The following is a 25,217-nucleotide window of genomic DNA, read 5'->3' as shown; positions in this document are numbered from 1 at the left end:
ACAAACATCAGAACACAACATTCAATAATAGCACTTTTAATTCTGGAGGAGTTCAAGGTTCTCCACGTGAGAAAGATGTGCCATGCTTCTCCTTTTGCAGATAGGGTAGTAGAAGTCCAATGAATTAAAGTAAATTGCCAAGACCCAGATTCATGATAAAACTGGAAAGAGAATGAGGCCAAACCTTAAGCCAGCCAGCCTCCAAATGAAAGAGTTTCCATGTTTTCCACCTCTATAAAGGTTTGTTTGGGATTTTGTTTTTGTTTGTTTGTTTTGTTTGTTTGTTTTTTGTTACTTCCCAGTGTGTGTACCTGACACCATCTAGGTGATTGTATTGTGTGGGAGCTGGGTTTTGTTGTTTGGGTTTGGCAATCCCAAATGCATACTGGCACTTCTACTCCCTCCATGGCCTATGCATAAGTCAGTATGGAAAATTTATGGCTTGTAGATGGGAGTGCTGTGTCTGCTGTGCAAGCATTACACATAGTCATGGGGCAAAAAATGGATGACAAAGATGCAGTCTCTGAAGAGAAGAGTGAGACAGGAGTCATCTTGAGAAAGCTCAGGCTCCAGCTGACAGACCTCCTTTGGACAGTGCCTTTGCTGCACCTCCAGAGATTTGGTTTTCCTAAATCATGGCAATACAGGCAACTGAAATATTGATGTCTGTCCCTCTGAAAACCAAATATAGTAGTGAATACTGGTGTGCAGTGATCATAAGTTTTTACTAGACCTTCTAGGCATCACTCTTTAAAATGCCACTTTAATAAGGTAGGCAAAATAATGTAAATGCCAAGAGTTAAGCATTGTGGATCATGCCAGCATGCTGAAGTGAGGGAAAGCACTGGAAAAGAATGGGCACTGACAGCTGGGCACTCAGTGAGAGATTTTGAGGTATTTGAACTTTAAAACTGGCAGAATGGATGGCCAGAATGATTTATCATTTTATCATTAATTTAAGCCATAGAAAGTAATGTTTAAAATACTTTCTGAGAAGAATAAAGGATAAGAGAATGAATCTGTGGTCTACCATTTCTATCTAAATCGCTGGGAGTCCAGCCTCATGCTCCTGCTGCTGTCTGGAAGAATTTACTCTAGTGGAGTTAAGGTTTAGAAGAGAGCAGGTGCAGTGTGTGGGAAGAACATTTATTTAAACTCTGTGGGCTTTTGAAAATAAGAGTGAGAGAAGTACCCGGTGAAGCTCTCATTAGTACTGTGCTGTGCAGTATTCTGCCACATTCAGGGCATCACGTCTCTGTTTTGGAGTGAGAATGGAGAGCTGTACAAACCAGCTGTGTGTTCAGGAGGAGGGTAGGTGGTCTTTGTTCAGCCAAGCCAAATGAAATGCATTCTGGAAATGTACTATAGGAAAAGAACATACTCTTGCTCCAGCTCAGGAAGGACCTAGTGGCCCATGTGTGAGAAGGAAAGATAAAGGGGGAAAAAAGCAGCCTTTGGTCAGAGAATTGCGTTGCACCAGTTTGACATAAATTCTGAAGACACAGATGATTTAAGTCCAACATATGAAAAGAACCATTTATTTAGATGTGGCACTTGCACATCTAAAGTTTTATTAAAAATTACTGTCAGAATTACAATGGTTCCTAATTCAGCTTGTGTGGAAAGACTCTCCTGACCTGTGAGACAGATGCCTCCACCTAAGCGGCCGTTTCTCCCCCACTATGACTTGCTGCTGTGTGCAGCAGTTGTTCCTAATTGACTGGGCTGCTGTCCTGTGGTCACAGCTCCTCCAGGAACTGCCCAGTGCTGGGGCTGTCGCTGCTAGCGCAGGAGCCTTGTTTCTGGTCTGCACCACTGAGAGCAGTGCCCAGTCAACAGATCCAAATGCTTGGTTGGAAGGTGTGACTAATGCAACACTGGAGTCTCATGAGACCAGCTATATTATGCTCTCTTCTTAGAGGCTACATCAGGACAGAGCTTTCTTTGTAAATGTAGTAGTATGTGTGTTGATACTACCTCTAAATATATATTGCATATTCCTGTCTCTTATCTTGAAGAGAAGTTTCGCCATTTTGTGGCTAGTCTGCTGGAACTATTTAAATAAGGCTGATATGTAAATAAAACTCTTAAACTTTTGAATAAAGTATGATTTACTATAAGCCTTTTACTATTTACTTATTTACTATAAGCCTATTACTAAAACATCAAGCAGTTGCAGTGTTTCATGTGTCCCTATTCCAACTGCTTACCCTTTCTATGCTTTGATCAACTACATCTGGCAAGTCATTAAAAAGTCTTTTAAAAAACCCTTAAAGTTCCTGAGGAAATAAGGGTGTTTCATCCTAGATTCTGAAAACCACACATTCTTGTTTGGAAATGTGCAATTATTACTTCAGTGAAAACCCCAAGCCCCACAGAATTTGCATATTTAACTTTTTACTCACCTTTACCTCAGAGTTCCTCACCCTCTGGCACATGAATTAATGTTCATGTCTGAGCTGAAGGACTGAAAAAAGTTTCTATTTCTGTTTTTTTCCCAGCAGCCTTTTAACTTCAGCTAACTCATTCAGCTTCATAAGAACTATAGGAAGGGTGGCAAGTCACCATCCATGTGCAGTATTAGTGTTAGTTTGGTACTTTGAATACTGCATTAGGAAAATGGAGCTTCCTTTAGTAAACCCACTCATTGTTTGCTTTGGGATAACTTTGTTGAAACTGATGTTAGAATTGAAGAAGAAACAGCTGCCAAGAAGGTGGGGTCTTGTATTTCATTTTATTTTAGAATTCCAGGCCTCTAATTTATAAAGACCTCATTACTTGAAAACACCATTGAGGTCCTCATGTCAGATAATTAATCTCTGACAGTACTACTATATTAGAACATATGATTCCAATTAAAAAAACAAATGGCGACAAGGAAGTATTTTTTAAAGCTGCAAGGTCATCCTAGGGTAGTTAACTATGTTGATGTTTAAGTATATTTATATACCCACATGCCTTGGGACTGTTGCTGTCTCCAGCTAGAGAAAAAAAGCAGTGTGACCTGTGCATGAGCACAGCTGTACCTAAAAGGTGAAGTCCTGCTAGTCCTGCAAGGGAGTTGGCCTGACGGAATTCCAGATTTACTTGTGTAATAATTAGAGGTCGTAACTCAACAAGTCTGTTTATTTCAGAAAGGAAAAGAAATACATTTCCTCTACTACTTACTGATTATAAAACAGTATTTTAGTTGCAGTTTTCAGTGGGTTAAAATGTGTTAAGTGTCACTTAAATGCATTCCTCAGCACAGAAAGTGTGAAGATAAATGCGCAGATCAGTCAGAAACTCCACTCAACTCTTAGGAATTTAAGTGCATTGGCATATGCATGCCTGGAAAACAAGTTTTCCTGGAGCATTCAGAAGTATGGTTTGAAGTTCCCCCGTGCCAGGATATTGCAGGATTTATCTCACATAAGTAATGTGCAGAAAATGGGGCTGAATTGGTTGCTGTGGTCCACTGACCACTTTGGAAAATGCAAGCCCTGATTATTCATTGGTTTGACAGAATGCTGATACCATTTCATTGTGAAAATGTCTAGGCATCAAGGGCTTTTAAGCAGAAGTGCTCAGTTATGTCCAGGGCACCTTAGGCTACCAAAGTCAAAACCTTACAAGTGAGTCAGCCCAAAACTGACAACACAATACTTCTGGTTTCTTCCTTTCTTTCCTCTTTGGACTTCTGAACCTTTAGGATATGCTGCACTTTGTGAGGTTTTCCTATAGCCACAGGGTTTAGGTTTGTTTTAAGGGAAGTTGAGATTGCTTGGTGATTAACTCCCTCCAAGACCTGGATTGGACCCAAACCAGCGGCGGTCAGCAGGAGGAACTGTCATCCCTCTGTCCAGCCATTTCTCTGGGAGACCATCGTGTCCCAGCTCCTGCTGTCCCTTCACACACGACGGCCTTGAAAATTAAACAAGCGAAGGGACTTCTGGCCCAGTCCCTCTGGCTAAGCTCTCTCCCTCTCTCACCTTCATCCCTTCTCAGGCGTCCGTCCTTTTTCGAAGGAGTGGGACACCCCAGCGGCGGGACCCGGCGCGCCGAGGGGCCGGTCCGGGTGTGTGGGGCCGGGGAGCTGCGGCGCGGGCGGGGCCGTGCGGGCGGGGCGTGCCCGGCGCTCCCGCGCGGCGGCGGCTCCGATCCCGGTCCCGCGGCCGCGGGGCTGGAGCTTGGGCGGCACCGCGCCCGGCGTGGGGCAGCAGCAGCAGCAGCAGCGCGACCACACGCACGAACATGCCGGGCAGCGACACGGCGCTCGCCGTGGACAGGACGTACTCGGACCCCGAGCGGCACCGGCGCCGCAAGACGAGGGTAAGGCGGGTGAGAGCCGGCGGCCCGGGGCGGCGGCGCTGGGGCTGCCCAGGGGGTTTGGGAGCCGAGCTCTGACAGGCAGCCGCCAACCTGCAGCACTTTGTGAGGTCTCCACGTTTGCTAAGCTGACGATCTAAAGGGAAGGTTTTTTCCTGTGTGATTCTTTCATCTTCATACGCTGAACGTTTTTTGGTATAGGAAAATGAAATGAAACAGGATATTTACTTCATAGAAACCAATGTTCGAGGTATCCCCGCAATCGAAACTAGAGGGATACAAGTGTAATAGAGAACTTACTCACCAGAGTCAACAGCGCCGATGATTTAATGCCGTGACTCTGTCTCGATCACAGTGGTGAATACTAGGGTTTGGTTCTGTTTCTCAAGGTTTGTTTAATAAACTCTGGACCAGGTGATTGTATCTGGCAGCAGACAATTATTATGGTTCCTTTTATGAAGTTAAAACAGGGCTGTGGCAGGAATAGAACTTGATAGGAAAAGTGCACATATGTGTTCTAGGATAAAGTAAGAATATACTATATATCCATGATGTATGGCTTTATGGAATAGTTTTTCTTAGTCTCCTGCCAAGTTCGTCTTTCTTTATGTTTTGTTCATATGATATATATAAACATAAACACATACAGGCAAAACTTGTGATCCTTCCATGTATTTAGTGGCTTTTATGGTAAGTGTTCTGTTGATGAAGGCACTTTGCTTTTTTGTTTAAAATTCTTACCTAAACGTTCAGCTCAAAGATGTGTAAAAAGTGGCCCTTTCTTCCCATGCACTGCAGGAAAGGAAAAACGAGCTGACTTGGGATATTGGCAGAAATTCTGGTTTCTTTTCTGTGCTGAGATCATGGGTCTGACAACAAATGAACTTTATGGTTTGAAGTGTAAGGATCAACTATTGGTGAGGCAAGATCGTTTCTGGGGGGTAACTGGGGTAAAGGTTTTGGGGGTTTTATTTTCCAATACTGTGCGTTTGCAGTATTCTCCATCCCTCATGCCTGTTAATTCACAGTAATGAAAAGGAGATGGTGTTATTCAGATTGCTTCAGAATAATGAATTATTTTAAAAATAGGTAGCCCTATACATTGTAGCATTACTACTGGAATCTACAATGTTCTTCACACTGTAAGGTGGTCGCACATGCTAGTCATATTGGCGTTAACAGTGCTATGCATTTCCTTTGTTCTTCCCCATTGAAAATTGAACTGATTAGCTTCTCCTTCATTGATCTTGCTGTAAGAATAATGACTACCTACCTAAGTGTGGCCATGGGGAAAAGTTGCATATCTTCATAATTTTTGGCATATTTAAAGGTTAAACTCTACTCCGTGTTCTAGTTGATTTGCTTAAAAGTATAAACTATCGTGGCTAATGCTGTGTTGTTTATTGTACTTGTGTATTGACTTTAAAAAAAAAATCTCACATTTAAGGCAATTTTATAAAAGCATTGGTCTTCTGTCTGATTTTGGATTTTTTAAAATCAGAATTAGTGTTATTTTCCCTTCCTGTGACCATGAGGACTGGAAATACAACTCTATACAAGTTTGGAGTTGTATGTAATTGTGATGCTGCAGGGTTTGGGCTTTACAAGTCGTGTCAAATATCACAGAACTTGTAAAATAATTGCAAGGTATGGTAGCAGCATGTTGTATATTCCAAATAATGGTAAGACCTTGTATTAAATCTGTTTGTGCTTAGTCCAGACAAATTGGAATTTTTCCGGAGTAAATTGCCTGGATAACTTCAACATTCCTCTTACTGCCTTAGTCATAGGGGTAGAAATGGTCACGCACTGGAGCAGCAAGAACTGGCAGTATTATGTAGAAAAAAGTAAGAAATTAGAATGCTGGTTTTTATTTAGAGACTGAACAGAAATCATCAGAGCAGCTGAAGTTAAAGCTGCCATTCCCAAACATGGATGGATAAGAATTATGCAGTGCATGAACACAATACAGAGCTGGTGGTGGGGTTCTCAAGAGCCTGAGCAGACTAAGGAGGCTTGCTGTGTGAAGAACGCCTTGGAGCTGGATTTGGTAGCAGGATAGGACGTGTTGTAAGTAAGGTGAGCTCCATTTAGTAAAGTCTGGGGAATGTAGAGAGGTTAAAGTAGAAGCTGGATCTCCTAGTCTGTATAACATAGGCTGCTGAGTCCAGTTTTTAGGGACTGGGTGGGTTTTAAAGGAATTCTCCAGCCTGTACGTTCCTGCATGTGTCTTCCAAGCTCAGCTGAGGATTTTCCTGATGAGAAAGTGACACCTTTTCACTGGACAGGTAAAATGACAATTCCAGAATTGCTGTTGTGTGTACTGTAGGAAGGCATCGTTAGTTTGCAGAAGTGCTGGAACAATTTACTGTACATATAGCCTTTTGGAGTTTGTAAATGTAGAGTCTGAGGGGATTTAAACATTTTTGCTGCAGCCAAAAAGCTTCTTCAGTGTATAGCAACAGGTCTGCTCAATACCTTCTTCTTTGAGACCATTTGAAGTATGAGATATTGTAGGTTCTGCTAATAATTCTCCATATGTCACATTTTGTGTGACAGTCCCAGTGGCTGAACAAGAGGAAATACTTTATTGAAGTATAGTTGGATCATCTTAACTTAGGAGAGCAGTGCTGCTGCTGAAGGCCAAATATTGAGGGAGAGGCTGCCCTCTCTTCTTGGATGTTCTCTTCCTTGGATGAATCATGAGGGAGTCCAGCTATGCTATGCAAGGCAGTACTGAGTGGGGCATAAAGCCACTATTAGTAGTAGAAGTGTAATAGCATTAATGCCCTGCAGTTCTGCTTTTACGTGGTGGGTATAGTTTTATAGCCATGTGGTTTCCTTAGTTCTGGAAAATCATCCATCTCCAGATTTAGGAAGGGTGCCCTTCCAGGAGACTTTGCCTGTCTCTCCTTGCCAATAGTACCTGGTTGCTATAATCTGGATTACTGCAGATCACCCTGATGGTGCAGGTGAAATCCGTGGACAATGCAGCCATGCAAAATGTTTTCGGTCTTCTCTGCTAATGCCAGTTGCTGCATCTTCACTGTGCTTAACATCCACTACTACCTGATGCCTGCAACACTTCAAAGACAAATCTTTGAAAAACATTCAAAATCAGGACCTAAGATATGAAGTAGGACAATTTGGGAACAGGAGCTGCATTTTTAGTTGCCATGAGCAAAGTACTGCTCTTGCTGGAATATAACTGGCAGGATAGTTAAAAAAGTGTCGTAGTGCTTTCTTAAGGGACTTGATTTTGCAGTAAGCATTGTGGTGATCAGTAAATCCATGCAGATGTCTATGCAATTGCAATAGTTCATATTCCTGAAGCTTAAACTAGCCTGACTGTGCTAACCCGTGCCTCACTGTGCTGACTTTTGCTTCAAGGGCACTGTGTCAGGACTGCCTTTCAAGGCTCTATAAGAGTCTGTTAAAGCTTTATTTTTTTTTTTAATCTGTTGATCAAGACATCGCTCTTCACTCTTGGTGTCTTACCCATTACTGAACAAGAACTCTCTGCATTTCATCAGGAATATAAATTCTTATGTATGGTTTTGGAGGATAGAAATCCTTTTCCAGTACAACTAAAACACATAAATTCCTTAACTGCATCCCGTCAGAAGTCTATGTAGAAGTCAGTTTGCTTTTAGCAAGTACCAGATGGGTTAGAGAGAGACACAGGAAGGCCCAATTGATTTCTTGCACACTGGAGCCGATTCAGAACTTTCTCTTTATTAGCGGAAAACAGAATTGTAAAAATCCTTCCTTTATTTGAAACAAATGCAAAAACCTTACCTGGAACAGATGTGGTTTGTTTATTAATGAATAGAGAAGCTAATTTCAAGCTTCTTGTTCTTTCAGCCTTAGTGAGACTAGCAGCAGAATCAGTGGTTTCGTGGATTATTTAATTCTTATGTGATGACACATATAAAAGGCTTGAACTAAAAAAAAAAAAAAAACAAAAACCCAAAAAAAACCCCAGAAATTCACTTTCTTTCTACTGATGAAAAAGCATTCTGTGGAATCTCTTCTCATTTTCCGTGTCTCTCTTATGATCTCTTCCATTGATCTTGTCTATAGGCAAGGCAGACTTTAATAATCCCTTCTCATATGTGTGTCTTTCTAAGCCTCTAATCACTTTCATCATCTGTCCTTGAATTCCCTTTATTTCTTAAAATCTTCAGTAGGTTTGGAGGAAATTACATAAAGGAACCTAAAAGGATTAAAAACAAATAAAAACCCCAATCAGAATACCCCACCAAAGCAAACAAAGCAAACAAATTGAACAACAAAACCCCACCAAGTCCAATCAAAACAAAAACCCACTCCACCCACAATTTTAGGAGACAGGGAGATTTAATCTCCTGGTGTCCTTTTAAATACAAAGATCACTGTGGAAGACATGCCTGTTCTGGGCTCTTGTAACCCGTAACTAAACCTCCCAATATTTTCTGCTCTTGGATCTTACACACACTTTCCCCCACAGTTCCCTCAGGTTTGGACATAAGATGAAAATAATTTCATGAGACAATTTTGCTAGGACCTCCAAACTTTGGTTTTAAATACACAGTGTCATTAGAAATGTGTGAAAGCTGTGAAAAGGTAGTCTGCATGATCCAGGGGAATTGGAAATAAAAGAGAGAAGCCATAATTACAATATGAACCCAAAAAGACTGGCTAGTTTGTTAGAACTGAAGAAAAGCCTGGTTTGTTAATTTAAAACAGTAAACTATTGATTCTTTTGTAATTTATAACTGTTTAAAAAACTTCTTACATTTTTATTCTCTAGTGCCAGAAAGGAATGTTAGGAAGTTTCCGAAGTTGGAAATTGGTTTTGTTGGGGAGTTTTTGTTGGTGTGGTTTGTTTTTGGTGGTGTTTTTTTTTTTTTTTTTTTTTTTTTATTTTGGAATTAAATGCACCTAAAAGCTAAAGGGCAGTGTTAGGTCAAATGAAACAAAAGGGAAGTTGTTTCTGTACAGCTTAGTTTGGCATTGCTCTGCTCCCCTGATCCTGCAAGGTGAACCTCTTTGGTAGACTTCTAGTCTATAAAGGATGTATTCTCACCCACTTTATCCTTTCCCTAACCCAATAAGACAGTTTAAAACAATCAGTAGAATGGAGGATGCATCTTCTTTTTAAGGTTTAAACTGATTTTAAGTTTGGAATCTTTATACTTAGACCTTTCATAATTTTTGGTTTTCACCTGGAAAATTCTGTCTCTGAAGACTGTAGAGTCTTTGCTGTGCTGTTGATCCATCCTCATTGCAGTGGATGGTACTGCTTACAGGACTGGGAAATTCTAATCGCCTTTTCAATGTTAGGTATATGTATAATAAAAAGTCTCTGGTGAAAAATTGCCAGCTTTCTGATTTGCTTTCCTTTTGAAGGATGTATAATTGTTCTTCAGTCAGGTTGCCAGCAGTGATGCTGGGGGATAGCAAGAACTCCAGATGCCTGCCTTGCCTATTGTAATCATTTCCATAGGTAAGGCTTTCACTAGGCACCATCTGGGTCTGCACAGGGGCTGAGCCTTCAAGGTTTTGGTGGGTTTGACATCTAATCTTGTCCAAACTAAAAAGATTCCTGCTGCACATTGTCCCATTTTGCTTCTTTTGGGAACACTAGCAAGTGTGCAGCTTTCATCTTCACCCCCACAATAAGTATGATTTTGGGAAAGACTTGTGTGGGAGATTAATTTCTATGTAGTGCTGGGGAGTGGTGGAACATAATTCTCCCTTTCCACTTGTGTATCCAGGTAGAGAAGCTTTACAAAAGAGCATTGCAGTATTTACTACTGAAAGTTTTCTCTTCTTCCCTTTGTCTGAAAGAGGGAGGATTAATATGCAAAGCAAAAAAATAACCTGCTGTTCTAAAACCTTCACATATAGGACCACGTATATACTGGATTGTCTTGAACCTTACCAGACACTCAGCAACAGAGAACTCCTCTAAAGAATTTGTTACTGTAGAAAGCTGGAATTAGGCTTTTTGTTTTCAAAAAATTACAGAAAATCTTAATATTCAGAGCTTGCTCACTTCATTATTGTTCTGTTTAGAGGTTGCAACTGGATAAAATTCCAGAGGGCAGAAGTTTTGGAAACCATTGGTACTTACATTTTCTTACGTACCTCTGTATTAGACAGTGTATTTCAATGGACCTTTGATGTGAAGTATTAAGCATCAGTTCTTGATAATTCTCAGTTAAACTTTACTATAGTAGATATATTTTCCTTGGGTTTTCCTATTTGTGCACAGTTTAGGTAACAGTTGCCTTCCTTTGTAAATATTTGTTTCAGTAGCTCTGGATGAAGAAGTTATGCTGGAGATGCAAAGAGCTGACACAGTGCTATTGAATTAAAATGAATATGTGATTCAGGTAGTGATGAATTAATTGGAAACTTTTGATTAACATCAGGGGCCTATGGAAGCAATCTGAGATGAATTAGAATAGACGTATGGAAACTCCTTTATATAGTAACTGTTCTTTACAGGATGGGAGATGCTGCTTCCAGTTGATATTACAATCTCCTTTAGCTTAAAACAGAATGGTGTAGGTGGGTTCTTGCTTTATAAATAAATGATCTTGTAGTGGGTTTGGCTAAAAATGTATGGAAACCTGTTTCGTTTTCTCACAAAACTGTGGTAAAAAGAGCATCTACTATGTGTGCATTTAAGGACTGCAGCAATTAAACACTCTATTTATCTATGTAATGTGATTTTTTTTTCTTTTTGGTTGAAGTTAGTAGAAGTATGACTTTCAAAAAGGCTACAACATGATTGGCTTCTCAAGCATTAAATAAGATTTTTTTTTTTAATTGACTTGCTCCTCCTGTTTAAAGCAAGCCTTTATATCATGATGAAAGTTGGTGTTTTAAAGATACGGAAGATGGCAATGCTTTGGAGTTAATGTATACAACAGATGTTGATTTATAAGGTTAGAAAAAGCATTAAATAGATCTAGTGGAAGTATAAGACTTCCATTGTTAAATAAACAAACCAAACCTGATATTGCCTACTGCCACCTTAAAAGCAAGTAACCCAGCTTACAGGAAATGTGAGGAGTCAGAGTTTTAGGGTCTTGAGATTATTAAATATAAGGAAATTTCTAAGTGGGCTTTAAGCTAGTCTACAAGAATTACTGTTACAATAAGAGAAGCCTTGTTAGGGTGAGTTGATTTAGCAGGTTTCTCTGGTTTTACTGCATTCACTCCCTTTATTCCAAGTTATTCCAGTACCTGTAATACAGAAATTAGAATTCAGCTAGTGCTCATTGTTCGAATGCAAAATGGTATAAATATGCAGAAATTGTACTGCTTTATACCAGCATGTCTGTACAGGTGAGTGATGTGCAAAGATCAAACTGACAGACCAATTACAACTGACTCTTGACATTTTTCTAATTCAGGGCAGTACAGCTTAATGTACTTTAAGTTTGCTGAGGACTTGATAGGATTCACTGCTTCACCCTCACTTCCCAGGAAAATAATTATTTCATATGAAATGGGAGCTGTGGGGCTCCAGTGGCCATTGACTGCGTTTTGGATCATTATTGACAAGAAGCTTTGGTTGAAGGTTGCAAGGACAGGTGGAAGCTTTGGAACCTATTAGGATCAAACCAGTACTACACTGAAAGAGACATTTAGTATTAGAAGAATTAAATTAACAGATCTTATTAGTAAGAGTTGCCTAGGTCAAGTGTGAGGCTCTTTCTTACACAAGAAAGACCAAAGAAGACTTTATTGTTCACTCCTTCACAGCTGCTTCTCCAGTCTGCAGCACTGCAGGGTGCCACCTTCACCCTGACAGCTTTTCTCAAGCTGCTCAGAGCTGTCTTGTAACAAGTCCATTAGGGGCACCCAGCCTGGTGCTCCTTCACCCTCCCTGTGGTCATGCTGTGCTTACAGGTACTGCCCCCAGCACAGTGCCATGCTCCCTCACTCCCTGTGCTGGGGCTGAGGGGCACAGAGGTGTGGATGTGACTGGGCAGCTCTCAGCAGCTTTGGACGTGTTCAGGGCAATAGCAAGGAATGGAGAAGAAAATGGATTTGCAGCCCAGAACAGAGCTCCCTTCAAAGGCCAGGTGTAATTTTCTTTCCCCCCTTCTTTAGTCCACACAGATGACTTGAAAACAAAATGTTTCAGTATTTGATATTACTTCAGCTACTGATACATGTGCATAATATGGGATTGTGTGGCTCTTCCTATGTTAGGAATATTTGTTTTACTAGAGCTTTTGGCAGGAGTAACAAAATCCTGTGTTGTAGTTGTCCCTGATACGTTTTATCAAAACGGTAAAGTGTCTCTTCATCAGGTTTCTAATTTCTTTCTTCTCCCATGCCTGCCATAGGAAAAGGGAAAGAGGCTATCTTTTTTTCATTCCCCTCTCCTGCCATACCTTAAGGAAGAAATCTGACTACATCTTGTCACCTATATCCAGTACTTTTTTGGAGCAAATTACAGAATTTCACCTTGATGAAGACAAGAAGAATTACAGCCTTCTCCTAAAATAAGAGTTAAAAGGATATTCTTAATTGTCTCTTTTAAAGCTAGATAGTAAATGTCAGCAGGCTGATTCAAGCTGCCAGGCTTCTGGTCTGCTAAAATGGGCCCACAGAAGGTTTGCAGCAAGTTTGCCGTACTCCTGTGTTGTTGTCCTGATCAGCTTCCTGTGCAGGTCTCTACAGTGGAACCCTTTCTTCACATGTGAATTGATGCCATAGGTGATGAGGCCCTTGTGATACAACAGATGTATCATCACAGGCAGGTGTTGCTGTGTAGCATCATCACAGGCAGGTGTTGCTGGCTCTGATGTGGGCCTCTGATCTGTACAAGAGTTATGCTCCTCCTGTCCTGTGCAAGTAGTTTGGATTTAGCAGGCTCTTCTACCAGAGGCATGGGAAGGCTGGAGATGAGAGAGAGAGCAAAAGCATTTATAAACAAGACCTGAGGGAAGATTTAAGGAGAGGGTAATAATGAAGACAGTGAAAAGTTTGGTGATCAGTGACTGTGTCATCTCTGGTTGCCAATAGTTACATGACGAAATTCTGAGACTGTCCTTGTTGGCTCTTGCATGTTTTGTTCCCATAAATTGTGTGGATGTGATTATGAGTAATTTGTCTTGGGAAGCACCAAGGAAGATTACTGTCTGTAAGAGCTCGATGCTTATTGTTACTCATAAAAGGAAGTGTGCCATTGTCAGGTTATTCCTTTGTCTTTCCAGTGTTAACTCCTATGGTATCCTCTCTTAGTGCAGAGAGAGATCCTATTGACCAAATCTTCTGTTGCTGATATTTAAAAAAATGGTTTCAATGCTTTTCCATCTGGATACATCATTGTGTCTTGCAGCATAAATGGAACTCTATTTCTTTTTTCACCAAGTAACTGGAAGGGCCTGAATTGCAGCTGAGTTCAGGAGGGTGAATTAGACAGGACCTATGACCTAACAAAGCTTGATCTGAAAGTAATAGAGGGGAATCTTTGGTGACCTTCATAAAACTTGGTGTCAAGCTTTGGTTTGTATTTGTTGGTGTCAGAAGCTATGATATTTTTTGGGAGTTGGGAAGCTGGGCTTTGAATGCAGGAGCTTACAAATTGTTCTTTCAAAAGATGTTTTGACCTATCTTGCCACTTTTCATGCATATTTTAGGTGGGACTTGTCAGTTTTTAGTGACTACGTATATTACACTGTAGCCTATGGGCAAACTGCTCTTTAATTTTGAGGAATTTCTCTTGCAATGAAGATACATCCACTTGTGTTTTGGAGCAAATAGCCCAGGCCTTGTTTGAGTTACTTTTGTTTGGACTCGACAGAGTCAGCTAGAATAATCTTTGTGTGTACTGTGCTATTATGCAGTGTGGCACTTAATGTCAGAGAAGGATGAAGTTCAGTGATTTCCTTGAAGAAAATCTATATTTTGAAATGAAGTCTAGAGCAGTGGTGACAACTATAGCCTAAAGCTCTGTTTACATGGGTTCAGGCTACTGTGACAGCTCTCAGTTCTTGTGTAATGGTGGGAGTCATTTAACCTCTCTGAAAAGTCTGGTTTCTCGCAGCATGCACAGGAGAGATGATAAATACTGTAAAGGTTACGTATTTCAGAATCATTAGCCATCCAAGTAGATACTTAAGGAAAAACCACCCCTTACTGGTTTTGGGCTTTTAAAAATATACAGTGAATGCATGTTCCTGCTTTCTACATCAGGCAGCTTTTAAAATTATCTGCACAGGTGCTTCTTCCCCCCAAAGACTATAAGTCTTGTGTAACTGTTTGAAATTGGGCGTTTTCTCTAAAGGCAGTTGCACACCCTTTGTAGTCGAGAGTGGGAAAGCACTTACAGTGATCTGTTTAATCTCTGTTGATTTTAGGGAAACTCATTCTACATCACTTAAAGCTACATACCTGAAATTGGGCAACACTAAATTTAGTCTAAATAGCTGTGGCAGGGAATATTGCAAACACTGCGTAAAAGATGCAAGTTTCACTATTTTTCATGCATTATAGAACTAGATGTATGTACTGAACATCTAGACATCTGTGCCAAATTACTCTTGAGTGGGACTTAAAGTTCTTTTTGTTAGGCAGAAAAGCAAAAGAATTTTCTGGCTCTCCCTCTTACATAATGCATTCTTAATATTACTGTTTCTTCATTTCACTTATGCATAATTGTTTTAGGAAAACTTAAAAAAAACAACACTGTCTTTTTGCCAGCTTTGCCATTATGCAAAAAAATCATTGGTCTCTGTTCAGAAATTTGGCAGTACAGGATGCTACCTTACCTTTTCCATTGCTTTTCTATATATAATGGAGTCACCTATTTGTGACTCGGAAAGAAGGAGGGGACTCTTGAATTTACCTTATTGTTACTGCAAGAATATCTGATTTTGGGAAAAGAAAGGCCAATTATTATTTTATAGACTCCCTGATAAGATGGCTTTAAAATGTCTTTGTCATGGTTTAACCCCAGGCAGCCACCAAGGCCCAGGCAGCCGCTTGTTCACTCCCCCTCCAGTGGGACTGGGGAGAGAATCAGAAGGGTAGAAGCTGGAAAACTCATGGGTTGAGATAAGGACAGTTCAATAGGGAATGCAAAAGCTGCACAAAGGCAAAGCAAAACAGGGAATTAATTAACTTCTTCCAGCTGACAGACAGGTGTTCAACCATCCTCAGGAGAGCAGAGCCCCACCAGTTACTTGGGAAGACAAATTCACTCTGAATGTCTCCCCTCTTCCTCCTTCTTTGCCCCCTTTATATAGTGACTATGATGCCATGTAGAATGGAATATCCCTGTGGTCAGCTGGGGACAGCTGTCCTTGCTGTGTCTCCTTCCAACTTCTCATGCAACCCCAGCCTTATTGCCAGTACAAAAAGCAGAAAAGGCCTTGGCTCTGTGTAAGCACTGCTCAGCAATAACAAAAACCTCTCTATATTATCAACCCTGAGTTCAGCAGAAATCCAAAGCAGAGCTTCATCCCAGCCAGTTGTGAAGAAAATCAACTCTACCCCAGCCAAAACCTGTGCAGTCATATAGAGTTAAATTCACTTTATTTATATCCTGTGCACATTGCACAGGATATAAAAGTAAGTCCCTTAATTTCTATTTTTAAGAGGAAATTTTTCTCTCTGATTTAATCCAGTATAATTTGCTAATCTTAGGGGTGTGATCTCCTCATAGTTTAATGAGACAAAATTTTAATAGCTGTGTCTGAATTCTTATTTAAAATTTATGTCTGTGTGTTTCTATGTAGGGCCAAATATGTTGCTTATGATGTGACTGTTTTGGTGACTAACAGTCTGATGGACTGATAAATACATTAGTGAAGGTAGGGTTAGTGAATTGGAAATGGAAAGAAATTCTCCTTCCAGTATGATTTTGATCAGTCTCATGTCATAATATACTCAACCATTTTATCAGTGTGGTTTAAGGTTGGAGAGAAGCTTGGAAATATTTTATTTGAACTGAGCTTCTGAAATTCCAATGTAAGGAGCAGTGAACTTTCCTTATATTTTACTAGCCAACACATGAAGCAATGTCTTTAATTACTATAATAATTACTCTTTGCTAAATTTGGGGAAGCTTTGATTTTAGAATGTAATGTCTTGTACCATTTATTGCTGTTATTGACATATTATCAAGATCCAGTTCTGAGGCTTCTGTGATAGACTTGCATCTTTCTCTAAATGTTTTTTTCTTCCTGTAGTAGGTCTATCTGTTGTCATTATATTTGCAAGAGCAATAAGATTTAGGAGACTGTCATGTTAACAAAGGTACAAAGTGTTGTCCACTCAACAGCTCATTTTCCAATACAAAAACCCCTTGGCATTTTCACAACAGATGTGCTCGGTTTTTTTATACGGTGAACGCTCAGAAGTATTCCTTAGGCTAACACTATGCTCAGCTTTCTTCTGTCAGCACCACAGACAATTCAATTTATGAGACTTCTATCTAAAATCATGGTGTTACATGCAAGAGTAGAATCCATTTAGCCACTGAAATACTAACATTGTGAATAAAAATAATTAAAACATGTTACTATTGTAATTCATACTGGCCGTTAAATCCCAAAAGAGGATATGTCCTGAGCCAGGATCAATGTGGTAGCTCACAGATGAACAGTTATTAACAGTGACTTCCTAATCTTCATAGCCCTTACCTCTGTTCTGCCAATTTTGTCCTTTCATTATGATATTGAAAAACTACAATATCTGTACAAATTTCCCCAGAGATGGAAAACTGCAGGGACTGGTATGAAATGTAGGTCCCAGAGGGAAAAAAAAAAAAAAAAAAAAAAGTGCATTCTACATATTTCACATGGTATAATTCAGCAATATTTTTTTCCCACAAACAAAACATTGGAGGAAAAGATTGGTCAGATTTCTAAGATAAATACAATATTCATCCTTCTGTTCTGTTTGTGCTCATTTTTGTAAAAGGAAAAAAACATTGCATACAAATAAAATATGGAAAGAGTATAAATATTTTATGTTTTCAATGTATGTCACTTATGTGCCAATAACAAGGAGGAACAGTTGGTTGTAGAAGAGAAAGATCTAACTGCAAGTAAAGAGAGTAAATCAAGATAAAATTTTTATTCATGGTAGTTTTTAAATTACTTTCCAAACTTGAGGAACAGCAAAAATACATTACTCCCTTGGAAAGGAAGCCTATTACGTTTATTAATGTAATTCAATGTTAGGAGCAAGGAATATCTTTAAGTCTTTTGTTTCTCACCTGAAAATTATTTTTCATGTTTCCTGAGGCTTTTTTATCATTCAGATTTGTTTAAGAATTATATTCTGCCTAGTAAATGTGACAGGAGAGTAGAGGCTTCAAAGGTAATGAGCCCAGACATGTTGTGAAAATGATTTTCATGTGTCCTCACCAGGCACCTATCCATTCTTGAAGGGGATGGAAGTCAGAGATAATTTTCCTGTTATCCCCTGGCTGGCATGCCAGTCCATCAGCAGGCAGACAGTTTAGGATTATCCAGAGAATATGCTTTCTTCCCCATTCTTTGGGCCAGAAAGGTTTTGCAAGGCACACTATCAAAGTTGAAGCCATAATAAAGGACAGTTAAAGACACTGGAGCAAGCAGAAAATATAGCATTTTGGGAGCATAAAAGAATCTGAGGAATGGTGTGAGGAGATCTGGGAAGGTGTTGCTGGTGTTGTTGCTTTAGGAAATAAATCTAAAGTCCATATGTTACCACATTCCGTTGTTTTTGCTGAACTAGTTTTTCTGTAGGATTGTGAAGGATTATACAACATACTGCCCCTGCCTCTTCTTCTCTAGCAATTCACATGTTCAAGCTGAGCTTGGGCTCGGATCTTTAAGTGGTGCCTATTCAGCCAGTGATCAGGTGTAATGTGTGCCCTCTGATCACAGAATCATGGACTGGCTTGGTAGGGACCTTGAAGATCACCTGCTTCCAGCCCTCCTGCCATGGGCAGGGAACCTTTCGCTAGCCCAGGTTGCTCAATGCCCCATGCAGCTCGGCCTTGAAGTGCCTGACAGGGTCTCTGTCTGTGCCATGGAGCTCTGCCACAAAGGCAACTTTATACTCTTAATTTGAATAAAGCTCCCATATCATCAGGGTACTGATTAATTGACAAAAGTATATTAATAGTGAAAACTCAATTGTTTTCCCAAAGTGCATAAGTGAAGGTGTTCTAGCATCTTCAGTGTCTCATGTTGGGCTGCAGAAACAAAGAGTATACCTTAGGAACACTGGGAGGAGAATTTTGACATGAGTTTAATATCCCAGCCAACTCTTGTGCTTTGAGCAGCAAACAGGTGGTCAGAGAAAGGAGTGTGAAGGGAGCACTGCAGGTGCCTTCAGAATGAGATGATGTGCCTTTGGGAAGGCATAATATGTCAAGTGAAGAAGCAGATATTGAGGGCAGAGCACTTTGTTCTGGGGCTTGGTGTTACTCAAAGTGCTTCCTGCTGCAATTGATGTGTGGTGTTAATCCTGTATCCACTCCATTTTGATTTGCCTCTTTTCTTACCAAGTTATTGCTCTCTTCATTGAGAGCAAGAGCAGTAGGAAGTGCTTGTGTGGGTACACATAGACTGCATCTTTGAAATTATGGATGTACTTCTTATTTAAAACTAAAACCTTTGTCTCAAACAATTGTTGCTCTTGATTTTTTCTGTCCATGTTTCATGAGCTAATGTAAGATTCACAGAAGACTAGTGTTAACTAAATTTGGGAATATGTTTCATCTTGTAGGGGGATAAATGGGAAATTCTTGTCAATCTATATTTTAAATTCTGTATTCATTGCTGTCTAGTGATTTGTTTGATTTGGGCTTTTTTTTCTGTGAGTAGATGCACTTAATTCTGTTTGACAGTGTTTCAGTGTCTTCAGGTGCATAGTAAAGTGGTGTTCCTGATAATTTTTTTGAAAATCTGGATTCATCCATGCTTGTGAACACAAATAGCAATTGATGTTGGTCAAATATTTGAAATGCCTTTCTGCACTGCTTAGCTGCCACACAGTGTGGAAGAATGGCCTTTACTGAAGTAACTCTGCTGCTTCTGAAAGTCTTGATCTAGAGGTCTTGAGAGAGCTCTGAGCTTTTCAGTATGCTTCATTCCTGTGCATGACATTCATACTCCGTTTTCATGACCACTGAAGCAAGAAAATCATGGCCCTCATAAAAAATTAAAAATTTGCTGCTTTTTTTGGAGTGGATTTTTGTGTGGTATCTTACCAAACATCCAGTGTTTTAACAGCTTGCCTATACTTCATGCATTTTCAATAAAAAAATAAAATGCAACTTTTAATACGTGTTGGACTTCGCTGCATAAAAGGCTGGATACTGCAAGAAATTTTTTAGCTCTGGTTCAGTTTTTGCTTGGCGAACTTTAGACATCTCTATTAAGATTCATAACCAGAAGAAGTGAAGCTTCAGGTCTTTTTTTTTTTTTTGAGAATTTCCCTATTAACTTTTCCAGTATAGAGCAGACTTGTCCAATAAGATGTACCAAAGGATGTAACCTGTTTTGTGCAGTTGCTTGATGTGCTCTAATTGATGAAAATCTCTTTCATGAGTATACTTAATAGATAAAAAATAACATCAGTAGAATTATAAAAGAAAGTGTTCAGCCAGAACAGTTAAAATTGTTGTAACCAACAGCTAGAGTTCTTAAATGTGTAAATGTACACAGAAGATCTCAGCAGTTACAGGCCGTCATGGCTTGATTTCAACCTAGAGTGCCATCACCTCTCTTCAGTGCTAAATTAATAGGTATATAAGCCAGTTCAGTCTACCATGATTTTAGAGGTAACTAGATAGCATTGATTCTGTTATGTGTTTGCTGAAGAGATAAGAACAATGTATGGAAAGCAGGTTGTGCCTGCAGTCCATTTAAATGCTGTAGCTTGCATGCAGAACTGTTTTCCAGGTTATTGTTGTCAATATTAAGTAGTTATGGATGTTTTTTGGATAAGCTCCATTCAGATCATGTCTGGTGGAGCATTACAGCACAGTTACTCTGTTGATGGGAGAGATGTGTGGCTTGGACACTGCTGATTAATAATGTAGTAAAAAAATGGTCCAAAATAAATTTTTTACAGGAATAGGACAAATACTAGACTTAATATGTGTTGTGGAAGTGCTGCAGCACAAGTAAGCTGCAGCTGAATCAAAGGAAAGGAGTCTGTTGGAGACCTTGAGTATTCCACCATCTTGTTTGCTGAGCTCCATGGGAACCTGCATTTCTGAAATGTGCCCTCTGTGCCTCCTGAGGCTGATTGGCCCCAGCACTGTATGGGATCAGGGCAGCAAGTTTGCTGCTGAAGAATAAAAAAAGCAAGCCCAAGTATGCAAGGCAACATGCTAGTGTGCCCTCCTGTATTTCTTCAAAACACATCTGTGGTGTGAGGACAGCTTTCCCCTTCCTGGGGCATGTCCTTGCTGCCTTACTATCTTTTGTAATGTCTCCACAAATCTCAGGGTCCAGGGGCCCTAATTCTTCTGGAGAGGCAGAGGAATGTCATTGTCTTAGCTGTCACTTTTGTGGTTGGGAGTCTGCCTTGAAGCTGTGAGTTTGGACATATCTTAAGCTGAAAAAAGCCTAAAATCCAACTGTTTGTTTCTTGATGGACAATCTTGGCTGATAAATAAACCTACTTCCCCCATGCTTTTTGCTTGAAGGCACATATGACTGAACATGTAGTTCATCTGTGATTAAGTATTTCTTCTCCACTGATTTCTGCAGTGAAGTCATAATACATTTTCCATCTGAATTGATTCACCTGGCAAGAGATTGTGGTACCAGTGCCCTCATTAGTGAACTATTATGGACTCATTGCAAAGGAATGTCTGGAGGAAAGGAACAAATTATTCAGGAACACACATTTTAAAGTATGTGACATAAAGAAAAAAGAAATCAGGAAATTACTAAATGCATCTCACTTGACAAAGTGACATTTATTTTAGTACAAAGTCTTCAGACTACCTGCAGTAGTTCTCTTGTAGGTTGTTTAGAATCATGGCTCTGTTTCAGTCAGCTAAAAATACTTTTGAATTATTACTTACAATCCTTACAATCTTTGTTATTTGACTGTCACAAAAGAGACACAAAAGAGATGTTGGGGTTTTTTTTCATTATATAGGTATCACAGTCCTTTATTAATTTCTGTAAACTGAAAAATTAAAAGTTTGTGGGAGAAAAAGGAAGTATATTTTATAGTACAACTACAATAACATTCCTGTCCTGCAGTATCTATAGCCTGATGCAGTAGTAACTTAAAGCAGCAGTTTTTGTCAAGATGTTGTTTTTGCTTGACAGGCAAGTGGCAGACTGGATGGCCTCAAAAGTAGATTTTGTCTGATAATAACTTAGTACTTAAACTTTCAGTGCTGGCCTGTGTTTGTTTGGGTTTTGTTTGTTTTGGTTTTATATATTATCCCTTTCATACCTTTTTGTGTTTGAGAAGCAAGGGTGCATACACAAGAGCTTAGAGAGGAAAGTTTCTTCAGGTTTGTGAGGATTGCTGAGTGGCAGAGCTTGTTACATGGCTTTTGGAGGTGCTTGTTCTGCTTTTGCATTGGCTCATATTCCTGCAGCTGCATTGCATTGCTGCAGTTTGCTTGCTGTTAGACTCCTAGAGCTGCTGTTCTTTTCCTTGTAAAGTTGTGTAACCTAAAGTGTATCTTTACGTTTGATAAGGCATCTTTTGAGAGACTAAGAATTACCTACTAGAAAGATTGTACTTGGATAGAGAGATGATTTTCTTCACATTTCCCAATGTCAATGGATACTGAGATGATTTACAGGAAGTTGTACCTCTAGTGAGAAATTACACGGTTCTATTAGAGTGTCAGATCCTAGCTTCAAAACTCCTTGTCTCTGAGATGAGAAAAATCTAAATTGAGTCAACAAATTTTTGGGAGTAGGTGGATTGTCTAGAAGTTCTGGGTGGAGGGGAAGGGTAGTCACCTATTACAAGGTATGTTACTAGAAAAGTGGGAGGGAAGTAGTTACAGAGAAGAAACTGAGAACTGAAGAGTTCACAAAAAAGTAGAGAGATAAAGGAAGGGGGGAAAGGGTAAGGAGAAAGCCTTCTGCTCACATGAATAAAATTCAAAGTCTTTTGTTTAGCCAATAAGCTGCAATTTGAAGCTAAGTCCCTGTACAAGGCATCCTCCCATCCTTCAAGAAGGTCCTGCAGTGTCCTCCCTGGTCTTAACACTTAGAAAAATTCCAGGCCTTCCTGCTTCACCCAAAATAGTGACTAGTTCAGCTTTCACCTATTGAAGTGGCTACCATCTTCACTCATGGATGCCAGCCATGTCATGCATAAGGTACAGTGAAGACGTAAGAGCCTAGGTTATGATTTTTAGGTAGCAGAATCGCTATGTGCAAGGTGTTAGATTCCTGTGGTATCAGACTGGGGATGAAATTTCACCTGAAGTGGCTGCAGGAGCTATGTGGCATCTAAATGTAAGCACAGATCAAGTATCTGTGGTTGTCAAAGACACGCTTTATTTTTATTATTTTATTATTTTTATCTCTCACTCGTATTGCCTGTCAGTGTGTCTACGTGCTTTGGGGGTGGGGAGAGAGTCAAATTTCTGTGGAACAGATCATTGAATACACCTGAAATTACTATCTCAAAGCAGGCTTTGAGATTCAGTTTGTCACTGGAGCTTCTCATGCAACTGCTAAAGTTTTCTAAAGTTTTTCTAGGATAGGCCTTTTTGCAGATCAGAAGTACAGCTCAAATCATTGTTGCAGGTTGTGCCAGGGACAGGTATCTAGAACTACCAGTTATAACTTTTGAATTCCACTGGGAATGATGTTAACTCTTCAAAAGGAATCATAGACTCAAAATACCCCAACTCTGAAAATATTACTCTAAAAATATTTGGATCTTGCTAGACTTGTTCACTGTAATACTGGCAGTCTGCCAAGTCTGTGGGAGTGATTTTATGTATGTTCATATGTAGTAGTCTCTTAGAAGACCAGTCTGTTAGTGATTCTACTGACTCCCTTACACTGTCTTTGAGTTACATTGTGAGATCTTGTCTGACAGCAAGATAAGTGCTTGTAGTTGGGTCTCAGCATTCAAAGCAGTAACATAATTTCCCTGGTTGTTGCTACGTGCAAGGAAACTATAAACCTTCTGTTTTTTCCAGTAAGTACTTCCAGGGTAATTTCTTTCCTTTCCTTCCAGAGAACAGTAAAACTTTAAGGAACTTGTGATCAATTACGACACAAATTTTACATTTGATAGTCAAATATCACAATTTTGTGATATTTTAAACATAGTAAGAACTTCTATTATCTGCTACCTTATGTTACCCAGAAGTCATCTAGAAAACTTGAAAGAGCAGTGTTAAAATGGTAGAAATTTTTTATTATATCACATCATAAGTGTTTTCAATTATTTCCATGCTACTAACCCCCACCCCAGCTCTGCACTCTAAACAAGGATGCATTCGCAGTGTTGTGTATGAATCTTTTAAGACCTCTATTAGGAAGTCAGTACCAGAAACTAAACATTGCTTTGATTGCACTAAAGGGACCTAAACTGGCTCTTCAATGAAAAGCTAAATAAATTGCAAATCATTGGTTTTATTAGTCTATTTTTAGTCTATTTTACTAGTCTATTTTTAATTACTTTTAGTAGTATTTTTAAGTTTTCAATGTGCTTATGAGTTGTTACTTGGATATACTACCCTATAGTGGTTCCTATACATGTGGGTAAGCCTCTGAAAATATTTGAACATATATCTGGATTTATTTTGGTGAATTTTCAGCTTTTAGCTAGCAAACAGCTCAAACAGAACAGGCTTTTTCAATATATTATATCATATATCTTTCAGACTATATGATTATTGTCTAAATATTTTTAAATTATGCAGAGGAACATAACACCTGGTGCATTTATTTCTGTGCCTTTATTTTCATAACACTCTTGTTAAAGCAGTAAATGAACAAGAAAGATAATAAAAAGCATGTAAAAAGCCTACAGACCAAATAGGATGAGTAACAAAGTACATCAGTTCATTCCATAAAGTTAAAATGTTGCAGTGTTTCCTGGTTAGTACCAGAAGCATATGTAGGGACAGACTTAAAATCTACATTTGGAGAGTAGAGTGGTAGAAGCTGTGATTTACTCTTTCCATTGTGAGAGGTCAGAGTTCCATGCAGTCATATTTGCATGGAAGGTTTTCTTCCAGTGCAAATCACTGCAATTCATTAAAGTTTGTTTCCCAGTTTGTTTGTTGATTTTTTTATGAATGTGTGAATATCTAAAGAGTTCCTCTCTAGCTGAAATAGAATAAAAGACATTTAGGCCTTTTTGACTTGCTGAAAAGTTAGGTAATTTTGGATTTAATTTACCACCTAATCTTTCCCCCCACCCTCAAACTTTTGTTTTATTATAAGTAATGATAAGTCTACAGGAGCTAATTTTTAAGATCAATTTATGTCGAAATTTATGTGTTTCTTCCACTTGCTTACCTGCAGCCAGACTGCTTTTGGTTGTACTGTAAATACCAAGACCTAGTGGGCTTAGGCTGAAGTAGCTTTCTTTGCAGTTTGCATTATGGCTTCTTAAAGTGATTTGTGTGTTTCTCAAACCTGTCAAGTAACTGACTACAGGAAGTGAGTGTATTTGTCAGTCTCTTTCTTTAGGAAGAGAGTCTGGAAAATTATTTTTCGACACATTACACTGTTTAGAATATTAACTCACTGTGTGTAATTAGGCTAACATAATTTGGCATAATCTCATAAGGGGCATGTTTTTGAGTGTTTAATAATGGATATAGATCTTCATCTGTCTGCTGAAACATCTAAAAATCTGATTTATTAATGGTACTTTTTTTAGGTTAAAATTATTCTAAGCATATGACCGAGAGAGATAAAGAGAAAAAATATTTAGGCAAT

General features: G+C 39.3%; 1 protein-coding gene across 2 annotated transcripts in view; it reads left to right on the top strand.

Moving 5' to 3' along the window:
- TMCC3 (transmembrane and coiled-coil domain family 3) overlaps window positions 1-25,217 on the top strand; it is a 134,002-nt gene that overhangs the window by 84,534 nt on the left and 24,251 nt on the right. Inside the window, exon 1 of one of the 2 annotated variants that reach the window (XM_002187796.7) lies at window positions 4,114-4,311. The exons of the other annotated variant lie outside the window; for it this stretch is intronic. Coding sequence (XP_002187832.2) covers window positions 4,234-4,311 — 78 coding nt within the window. The 5' untranslated portion in view covers window positions 4,114-4,233. Of the gene's footprint in view, window positions 1-4,113; window positions 4,312-25,217 lie in introns of those variants that run through there. 2 annotated transcript variants of the gene reach the window in all.

The sequence above is a fragment of the Taeniopygia guttata genome, chromosome 1A, assembly GCF_048771995.1.
Source record: "Taeniopygia guttata chromosome 1A, bTaeGut7.mat, whole genome shotgun sequence".
Classification (NCBI taxonomy): Eukaryota; Metazoa; Chordata; class Aves; order Passeriformes; family Estrildidae; genus Taeniopygia; species Taeniopygia guttata.
The sequence above is the reverse complement of the archived record's forward strand: the minus strand, read 5'-3'. Positions and strand labels throughout refer to the sequence as shown.